The sequence below is a fragment of the Anguilla anguilla genome, chromosome 5 (assembly GCF_013347855.1).
Source record: "Anguilla anguilla isolate fAngAng1 chromosome 5, fAngAng1.pri, whole genome shotgun sequence".
In the NCBI taxonomy this organism is placed as follows: domain Eukaryota; kingdom Metazoa; phylum Chordata; class Actinopteri; order Anguilliformes; family Anguillidae; genus Anguilla; species Anguilla anguilla.
Genome location: NC_049205.1, coordinates 54,376,048 through 54,387,187, shown reverse-complemented (window position 1 = coordinate 54,387,187; position 11,140 = coordinate 54,376,048). Strand labels below are relative to the sequence as shown.

Sequence of the window (11,140 nt, the reverse complement as noted above, 5' to 3'; positions counted from 1 at the left end):
AAAAAAACATTTTATATCCTTAGGACAGATAATGAGCAAAAGGAAGTTGGCAAACCAGGCTGAGGCGATATTTGTCTTATAAAACAGATGAAATTATCTAATTAAAAAAATTAATCAGACCCAGGTTCAATCCCCGGCAGCGGTATTTTTCCGGCTTGGTCAGACGTTCCTACGAACACAATTAGCAGTGTTCGCGGGTGGGAAGCCGGTGAGGGTATGAGTCCTGATCGTTGCATTAGCGACTCCTACTGGTTGATCGGGGCACCTGTTCAGCAGGGAGGGGATCTTGGGGAGATAGCGTGAACCTTCACACACGTTACGCTCTCCCAGTGAAACTCTTCGCTGCCAGGTGAAAAGTAGCGGCTGGTGACATGTATCGAAGGCTGGCATGTGGTAGTCTACACCCTCCCCAGACTGACAGAGGATAGCACATCGACCAGGACTGTGATACACACCAAGAATTGGTATAACGACTAAATTGGGGAGAAAATGGGAAAGAATGGCAAAAAATAAAAATAAATAAATAAATCATACTGTTCAGGAGCTTTAGCCATTTTGTTCTTAAAATGATTCAGTAGAGATGGATGTTATTTGTCTGTTCCTGAATGATAGCTAAATGCTGATTCATCTTCAGTGAACTGCCCGTCTGTCTGCTTTGCACTAGTCAACATGACATACAAGAACCTTTATTCTCCTATTTCACATTTCATAAGGAATTCATCTTTGTGAATAGAGACAGAGGTTCTAGAGTCCAGCAGATAAGAAATTGCTCAAGATACCGTCAGGATTGTAAACAGGCCAGTTAAATATAATCTGTGTTTACTCAATTACTATAATGCAACAATAAAACTGAAAGTGATATGTACACATAAAGAGGCTTCCAAAATACCTGGGATTTAATGTAAGGAACCCTTACGATATGTGAAAAAACTAACGATTGAGTTTTGTTTTCTGTACATATTTTAATATTTTGGTCCAAATGCAGCTTCAAATCCATCCAACTATGCTTCATATCTAAGATTAGATAACAATTTCTTTCATATGTTACCATATGCTGATCTATCCCTTGCTGAAGTACTGTGACCTGGCAGGGGATAGAAGCAGCCGTCAACTGGCCAATGGCTGACTTGCGAGTACCGATGGATAACTCCGTAAAAAGGGGGTTATGAGGGACCCACATCCCCCCTTAACCTCCAAACAGCCTAGCTTTAGTTTTTAACTAGTAAAACACAGATTAAGTGTTACGCACCTGATAATGTTGTGAACTAGACTAAAAGCAGTGTAAATGGCACAAACAGCTATTTTTTGTATGTGAGAGGGAAAATATTCCACAAGCTGATTCAGTTAAGGCACAAAGGAAGAGCAGTAATTAAATCAGCACTACATAAAATATATTTTCCAAACCCACAAAAATGTCCTTCTTGCCATTTTATACAACAGTAAGATTGCCATTTACAACATAATGACATTGTTGGTGTCACTTGATTAGACAGGCAAAGTAATACATAAAAAATGATAAGCAGCAGTTTATCTCTTTGCCTAATTAGAGCTTTCCTGGTAAGAAGACAACACACTTAACACATATCTATTGTGTACATGAAACCTGTGTGAAAACTTTGACACACAGAGAGCAATAAAACATGAATTCAAAAATGTTCGTCCCTCGTATTGGACAACCCTTGGTGAGTTTCTTAGTTCTGGGAAATTAAGAAAAGAAAAACTTTTGAAGAGTAGGCCTATACTCTTTTGTTTCATCTTTCCAATACTTGATACAAATCAGCGATGTTACTGTTTAGCATTAATATAATTAAACAAAAACCCCTTTTCTCTGCTCGGTTACTGCAGTTAGGGTAGCAATATTGTTACTGATGGAGTCACTATTAGATGTGCAGCTGCCAAAGGGTAGCTTCCACAAAACTTCAACCAATATTCTTCCGAATATTCCATACATTCACCGTTGTGTTGTGATTTGGGTACATTATCAATCTTTGACCCCTCTTATCATTCGAACTCACTTACAATGTCTTGAAGGGGAGGAGAGCGAGTCGCTGAATATAAAACGCCGGCTTCTCTCAGTTCAACAGACTGAAAGTCGGCAACCAAGGACTTGTCCAACGGAAAAAATACGATGCAGTACGATCACAGCAAAAACAGAGTGGAACACCCCGATCCTATAAAGGCAGAAGTCAAAGGTAGAGTAGCAAACTTGTTGACCAGCGAAGTAGGCTACAGTGTAGACGCGTGAGTGCTTTATTTTGAATGCATGCATTTCTTAATCATATGGAAATGCCATATCTCTACTTGCGGTTCAACCAAATTGCAAACCACAGCAACGGAATGGGTGGTTTTCATTTAGGCACGCGCGGTCACGGCGCGTGAATGCTTTCGACGGTATCTTAAGATATTTGGAGTATAGTCGTAAAACGGCAGGCCTAGATTATTCTCTCGGAAGAAACCTGAAAACCCGCGAATTACTTCCACCAAACATTAATTAAAAAATAATAATAACATGGAAGACTTCAGTAAGGTATTTTGCATTTGTTTTCGTGTGCGGATGCAGGCACTCTACCTTCGTGGCTGCAGGGAACGCTGTTGCGTAATGGCCCCGGGATGTTCTCCGTGGGAGACACTAGCTACAAACACTGGTTTGATGGTATGGCGTTGATGCACAGCTTCACGATCAAAAACGGTGAGGGAAAGTTGCGAACTTGTCTCCTCCTCAGTCTAGATAGGGACCACTACAGTGACCGGCTTCTGAATGGGGTCCCTATCACTGACTCTGCGGTTGCTAATAAACACACTGGTAATTCATGATTTAAATGAATGGTCATGCATTCATTTTAAAAAAAATCCCTGGCCTTGTGAATGCAGTTGACAGTTTTTTTTCTGTCCTCATCAGCTGGATTGTACAATGTGATTTGTAGTTAATATTTCTCCCAGGTGATGTGATCTACAGAAGCAGATACCTTTGTGGTGACACCTATAAATCAAACACAGAAGCCAAAAGAATTGTGGTGTCTGAAATGGGGACAATGGCCTACCCAGATCCTAGCAAAAGTATATTCACCAAGTAAGTGATCTGTTTGGCCTTTTTGTGTGTTTGTCTAATTTGCTGTCATATTTTACATAGTATGTCTCACATTCACATGAAATGTCAATTTAAACCAGTGTACAAGGAAGTGGAGAATAGATTAGGATTAACTACTCTGTCTGTTACATTGTTACATATGTGAAATGCTTACTGAATTACATTTTATGTTTGTTATTTTGCTATTCTAGAGTGATCACCTTTCTTTCACATACCATCCCAGACTTCACAGACAACTGTGGAAATAATATAATAAGATATGGGAAGGATTACTATGCCACCTCTGAAACCAACTATATCCGAAAAATTGACCCAGAAACTCTGGAGACATTGGACAAGGTACAGAGATGTGACATCAGTAGAAAACTTCCTTTTTGTCATTGGGTCAATCAACCACATTTTTAGCATCAGTGCTATAAAACAGGCACTGGCACACATGAGTGTGTCAAACCCGGCGCACACTGAGCACTTCTGGTGTGCAAACGCAGCTGACATAAGCAGTAGAGTACTGAAAGGGGGTGTTTCCTCTGATAAAAATGAAAACATTTGAGCAATGCCGGTTTTGAGTTTAAGGTAAGAAAAAATATGCCAGTAGAATTTTACTGATTCAGTCTGTATGCTGAAGTATTTGAAACATGTTCCTCTTTTCAACTGATGTTTTCAAAATGTTGTGCGCAGATATTTTATGGTACCTTAATTAAAGCTGAGGTAAGAGAGAAATTACTTTTAAAAATGTAATGCTCTGAAAGATCATTACTTTATACTGTGTACATACATATTATAAGCAGAATGTAAAATTGTGTAATTGAAAAAGGCAGTACAACAATTTGTTTGATTTACATTGAGTGAGTGCGTGTGTGTGTAGGGGGAGGGGGGGTGCATATGTGTGTTTTAGTAGTTAGTGCAATTATTTTGACTGTTTTAAGTTGGTCTGAAAAAGGCTAATCTACTTCTATTTAAAAAGTAATGCTGACAGGATATACATATTCTCTTCTAAGGTGGATTACTTGAAGTATTTGGCTGTGAACCTGGTGACATCACACCCACATTATGATAAAGAGGGCAATACGTTTAACATGGGCACCACAATAGCAGAGAAGGGCAAGACAAAATATACTATATTCAAGGTCCCGTCAGCTGCAGAGGGTAAGAGAGTTTGCATAGCTTTGACTGTTATTGACCCTGACTCTGTTTGGTATCATTACGCAATGCACAAAGTGAACTGGAATATGTTTTTGTACTCAAGTGGTAAATCCATCAAAAGCACTGGTTCTCAGTCTGTTGAGGGGTCCCATGGCCCAGCATTGCATCCTCACCATGCGAAAGTGCCAACTGTGTCAGGGAATCCCGTGTCATCCAGCAAAGTTGGCCATCATGTCAAATAGGACGGGACGGTATTCCCCACCTCCTCTCACAATAGCATGTGCACTGGTCAGTGGGAAACATGCAGATTACCTGCACCAGCTGGTACTAACACTCTTAGCGTCCCCATATATTCATAAACATGGTTGGGTGCATGAACATCGAGAGTACTTAAGAATTTACCAGGAAAAGAACAGGTCATTAGGCCTATTTAGACCCATTATTTGTCTAGAGTCTAGAGAGACTGTGTCAGTCGTGGAACTGAGAATCCAAGGGTCCTGGCAAGCTGTTTTAAACATATGAAAATATTTGTGTAAAAAAACACTTCCTTATATTGTGAGAGATGCCCTGGCATTGTATTATGTGAATATATCCGTATATACTAATAAACTATTACTATATATTAAATATTATCCACCATTTGTGCTGTTTCTGCAGGTAGCGCTCAGGAAACCCCAGCTCTGAAGAACCTGGAGGTTATAAGCACTATTCCGTGTCGCTCCCTGCTTACTCCAAGCTATTACCACAGCTTTGGCATGACAGACAACTACTTCATCTTCATAGAGCAGCCGTTCAAACTCGACATCCTGAAGATGGCCACTGCATATATGAGAGGGGTCAACTGGGCCAGCTGTCTCAAATTCCATCCTGAAGACAATGTAAAAAGACGCATCCTTTCACGTTAGAGATGTAATTTAGAAGGTTACTTCCCAGAATTGATAAAAACGTTACCAGTTAACCAATTATATAATGACTTCCTTTCATCACTGACTTGAACACTCTTTGTGCGTGTGTGTGTGTGTTAAATCCAGACACTGATTCACCTCATCGACAGAAAGACTGGGAAGCAGGTGGAGACTAAATTCTTCACAGATTCCATGGTGGTGTACCATCATGTCAATGCATTTGAGGAGGATGGCCACGTGGTGTTCGACGTCATTGCCTACAATGACAACAGCCTATATGATATGTTCTACCTGAGCAAAATAAAAGAGGATTCAGAAGAAAACAGAAAAGCTTACTCCAGACCAAAGTGCAAGAGATTCGTCCTGCCTGTACAGACACAGGTATTATCTGTCATTATTAGTGTATCAGCCAGCATTTAAACATTGACCCCATATCACCCCATAACTGATTGTGTGTGCTTCCATAGCAGGCTCCGATTGGAGAGGATCTAGTGAAGCTCAAGTTCACAACAGCCAGTGCTGTGAAAGAGAAGGAGGGTAAAATACACTGCCAGCCTGAGATCCTTTGTGAAGGTAAAGTCTACGCTTTGCTCACAGCAAAACTCTGTGGAGATGACAGTTCTTCCATTCACTCAGATGACAGTAATGGTTTAGTAATGAAATCATCAAAGATAATTTGGTTGCAGTGAATGACACACTGGTAATTTGGTTGCAGTTAAGAGTGCCTACAAAGACGTGGATGGGCTCATGTGTCAATCTCAGGAAAAAGCAAGCACGAATCCCATCTTTCATTTTGAAATTAAATACATACTGTATTTTCTTCAGGTACCAGAGAAAGTATTGCCGTGTCTGAAAATTATTCCTGATGAACTCAACTTTCTTGCCCTGTTTCATTTGGTTCAGTATTTCTATGTCAGCGTTAAATGACGTTACTTTGCTGGGTGGGTCATCCCTGTGAGTGCAGTGATATTGGTATTGAGTCCAGTCCATGCCAGTGCCAACTGTGGCCAGCCTTACAGTAGCTGCATATACATGGAGCTTTATATTCCACGAATAATTGGAGTAATAGCCTAGACGGAACTGCCCCTCCATTAGCGCAAGTGATGTGTTTGAGTTTCCAGGAAATTCCGAAGCATGGCGGTTTTCCGAGCAGACCTGGTCTGCCGGAAATACTTTATTGTTGAGAACTTTGAGTGATTTTTCGCGATGACCCAAAGATATCAATCCATGCTTTTCGCAACCCAATCTGATATCGTTTTCATTAATAACAATTGATCGTTAATGGTTAAACTGCTGACAATAGCATGGTCTAATACCTGAAAGCTAATTGAAAGGACATACTGAAATTAGGCAATTAATCACAGAATTCATAGTCAAATCAACAGGATTTGAGGCTTTTTCAGTGAAGCATAGCGTAGCATGTCCCCCGAAATGATGGTGGAGATTGCAGCAATAAGATGAGACAAAGAGTACAACTGGACATCTGTTTACAATTGGTATAAAAATCATGAAATATCATATGTTGTAAATATGTTACCAGACAAGATAATACATTCAAATAAACTCTTTGCATTTACTCTGATAATTGTAACAAAACAGGTGTGGAGCTTCCCAGAATTAACTACAACTTCAATGGCAAGAAGCATGGATATGTCTACTGGACCAGTGCAGAAATGTCCCCAGTTTCTTCAAAGGTTGGAGACACTTCAGACAAGAATTTTGACTTTAGATCCAGGTTGCTTAACTTATCCCTGCTCATTTGAATGACTGTTTAAACATGGTTTAAGACAAAGTCAAATGGAGACAGTGTTTCAAACCACAGGAAGTGTAGTTGGTATATCCAATACTAAAGCACAAATTGGTTTGTGGTTATTTACTGCAAGGGAATTCCAGTTGCCGTAATAATTAGCAAATCCATCCCTAAATGAATGCACATCATATGCGTTTATTTGAATTTTATTAATCTGTGAAAGATATTGTGCTTAAATTCTTTTTTTCTTTTCTTTTTTTTGCTAGATAATGAAGTTTGAGGTGGAAACAAGGAAGTCGGTGGAATGGACAGAAGAAAACTGTTTAGTCTGTGAACCTGTGTTCATTGGCAATCCCATGGCTATTGAAGAGGATGATGGTAAGCCAGTCTATAATCTGTACCATAAAGCCACCTGCTTGGTGTTTGAAGCCATATGTGGTGACGCCAATGTTTTCAACACAGTTGCGTACATTAGAAGAGTAATTGGAAGTTCTTGCCACAAATGCAGGTTGGTACAGTTATGGAGGGGGCAGGTGGGGCAAATACTGGTCAGACCTTGTAGTTATTGGTGGGGGGGTTGGGCTGGCTGGCATGTCATTTGGCGATTATAACTCGTATTCAGTATTTCCTTGCTTATGAGGCTGGCGACAGTAATTCATTTCTAACAGTGATGAATTTCATGTTGTCTTCATAGCAGTAGCTCACACAATTTTTAGGTGGATTCCTAGGGCTTATCTGTTCATCTGCCCTTGAACATGACCGAAATCACACCCAGCTGGGCAGTTGTACAGGATGGAAACCATCACATGGGTTCAGCAGGCGTGGTGCAGAAGACATTGTTAACTGCAATGGAATGCAATTCTTCTAAATTCCCAGGTGTGGTTTTGGCTTCAGTCATCTGTACAGACCCAGAGAAATCCAACTTCCTGCTGGTTCTGGATGGCAGGTCATTTACGGAGATCGCCCGGGCATACGTGGACGCGGACCTCCACATAGACATGCATGGACACTTCATCCCTCAGTATAATTAGGGTGTAGACACTGTCTCAACACCTCTGCACTTTAACTCTGCTCCAGAAATTTTAAGGGATTAAACATGACTTGAATGAAACAAAGTCCTTTATACACACATTCTGCTTTGGTCTAGCGATATAAGAGTTGTGTGTCACATAAAAATGTTGATTTTTAAGACTAGTCTGATCGCAAAAACATTGAGTTTGATCTTGACGGCCTTATGGTAATAGTTAATTGCAGAGAGGGGAGCTGTTTATTTGTTGGCTGCATACTGCCCAAAACTAGAACTTTTAGTGATGCTTTAATGATAAATGCACTCAGCCGTTCCCATAGAATCAAACTCATTATAGTATCATCACTATAGACATTTTGGTAGTGGATCAGAATTCATTGTTCCTTCCCTTGCATATTAGATCCTGGAAATTCTTCCATTTTTTCCACAGATGAGATACAAGCCATGCATGGACACTGCATATTTATCGAGGTTCAAAGACTTTCAAAACTCTGGAAATAGTTTTCTCTTTATTTTCACACAGAAAATATTATTTATTTCCTGGACAATACATTATTTTAAGTGATACCTTCTAATGGCTTGCACCACATTGATAAGCACACTACAATAGTGTAAAATCCAAAATTGAATATAATTCCTCGCCGTGGAATTTGGTATACCCTGTGGCATTTAACTCCCTCTATCTCTCAAGTCATTTCTCCCACCTGTGACCATATTGGCCCCATATATGGGCAGCTGTTCTTCACCAATGTTACTTTTTTAATTTTTTTATTGAAATGCTGTAAATTAAATTACAATTTTTTCAAAGCTGCAAGATTGCCAAAGCAGTTGTCACAATCATGAGTTTTACAGTTTCCATTGTCACTAAGTTTTAATGAATGAGGTTGTGTAGGTTTTGGGAGTAACACTTTTGTTTCTCAAAGAAAAAATCCAAGCTGATTGTGGTTACACTGGTAAGCCAGTGTTTATTAGTTAAGAACATTGAAAAACATTGTTGCAATGTTAAAACCAAGTATCAGATACGCTGTATTAAGTGTTCATTGTCAAAAGCTAATTCCCAACCCCTGCCCCCATCTAATGAAAATGATCATTAAATGGCATACAAACAACTGCTTCATGTTGTTTCTGAATCACAATTGTACTTGGGTAGATCGAGAAAGTTTGGTACCTTGGTAGCTGGAACATTTAGCACAGAGAGTGACTTGTGATGTCATTATTGTGGATTTTATCTTGAGTGCTATAGAACCCACAGCTGCTCACAGCATCATTCCCTGTGTTGTTTTTGATATCGCATTGATATCCACAATACATTTTAATAAGAGAGCGCAGTTGTAGTTGCAGTTACCAACCACTAAAACATCATTCTGGATTAGCAGATCTGCTATGAATCAGCTGATACCCAACTCCAATTTTGCACTGCAATAAAGTTCCCCTAATCCTGATACACAGTTAAACACCAGTACTGTATATTTAATACAGCTTTATGCGCATTAGGGTAGTTTTCCACTTCACAGTAACTTCAGTTTCATGTTTAATATGGCAGGCTACAGAGTGCACTTGTTGCATTTGCTGTATTCTTTGGAACTGAATTTTTTCCCCTATAGAGAATTACTGCTCTTTGTATCACTGCATTTCCTAATCTTTGCACTTTTTTTTGTATTTTAAATTGCTATGGGGAAGACCATCTGCAAAATGGCAGTGAAGTCAAAGAGATTTGTATCAAATTTGGTTTTCCCCATGTGATTCTCTCAAGATCCCTGCAGTGCAAACAGTGCATAATATTAGCACAGTTTCTGTATTTCAATTACAGTTTCAAAGTGCATTACCATACACTGGTGTTGTGTTGATTGCTTCGAGTACATAATCATATTACATTATGTTCATGTCAAGATTCAAAATACTGAAATATTAATCATAAAATAGAGAAATAAAATAGAGCATGTAAGACACAAATACACATTTAAAAAAAATTGTGATTACAGCTTGATTGGCTGTAGGTAAATACTAAGTGTCAGAAAACAAAACAGTTTGTTAATATACTCATTATTAAAATGTAATTACTCAATCATGAAACCTCTTTGATCATCTGTGCATATGCATGTGTACATACATACATGTAACATGAAGGAAAAAAACACTTGACTTGCAACCATTCTTCCTGTTATACAATGGAATTCAGACTGACTTGGTAAGTTTCCTCCAAATCTTTCCTCACTTGCCCCTTGCTGATATTCCATCCTTCAGGAATATCAGCTGGCTCTGCACCATATTTCTTTGCGAAGTCCTTGTTAAATCTGTAAAACACAGACTTCCAATAGGATGTTGCTTTGTAGCTGGAATCAAGCTGAATCTGCCAGGACTTGTAGAAACTGTTCACAGATTTGTAGTTTTTGTATGTCACATACTTGTAGTCTGTGTCTTCATTCTTGAAGGTGTCCCCGGATGACACAGAAACAGTGCAAGCGTTCGCGGACAGCTTCCCTGATGTAATGTCCCAATAGCCAGACAAGCCATCAGGGATGTGATATTCAGAGAAATGATCAGCAAACTTGTCTCCTCCTCAGTCTAGATAGGGACCAGTGACCGGCCTCTGAGTGGGGTCCCTATCACTGACTCTGCTGTTGCGAATAAACACACTGGTAATTCATGTTTTAAATGAATGGTCATGCATTCCTTTTTTTTTTTAAATCCTTGGCCCAGTGAATGCAGTTGCCAGTTTTTTTCTGTCCTCATCAGCTGGATTGTACAGTTTGATTTGGAGTTAATATTTCTCCCAGGTGATGTGATCTACAGAAGCAGATACCTTTGTGGTGACACCTATAAATCAAACACAGAAGCCAAAAGAATTGTGGTGTCTGAAATGGGGACAATGGCCTACCCAGATCCTAGCAAAAGTATATTCACCAAGTAAGTGGTCTGTTTGGCCTTTTTATGTGTTTGTCTAATTTGCTGCTACGTACATGTAAGAGGGGTCATATTTTACATATATCTCACAGTCACATGAAATGTCAATGTAAACAAGCGTACAAGGAAGTGGAGAATAGATTAGGATCAACTACTCTGACAGATACATATGCAAAATGCTCACTGAATTACATTGTATGTTTGTTATCTTGCTATTCTAGAGTGATCACCTTTCTCTCATATACCATCCCAGACTTCACAGACAACTGTGGAAATAATATAATAAGATATGGGAAGGATTACTATGCCACCTCTGAAACCAA

General features: G+C 39.4%; 1 protein-coding gene across 1 annotated transcript; it reads left to right on the top strand.

Annotated features, from left to right (window-relative positions):
* The first annotated feature begins 2,074 nt into the window (after positions 1 to 2,074).
* bco1 (beta-carotene oxygenase 1) lies at positions 2,075 to 7,917 on the top strand. The gene is made up of 11 exons (XM_035418144.1): positions 2,075 to 2,192; positions 2,561 to 2,689; positions 2,941 to 3,070; positions 3,280 to 3,427; positions 4,087 to 4,234; positions 4,889 to 5,109; positions 5,263 to 5,526; positions 5,604 to 5,709; positions 6,736 to 6,830; positions 7,153 to 7,264; positions 7,763 to 7,917. Exons 1-11 carry the CDS (start codon positions 2,129 to 2,131, stop codon positions 7,915 to 7,917), a joined length of 1,572 nt encoding a protein of 523 aa, XP_035274035.1. The 5' UTR covers positions 2,075 to 2,128.
* The last annotated feature ends 3,223 nt before the right edge of the window (positions 7,918 to 11,140 follow it).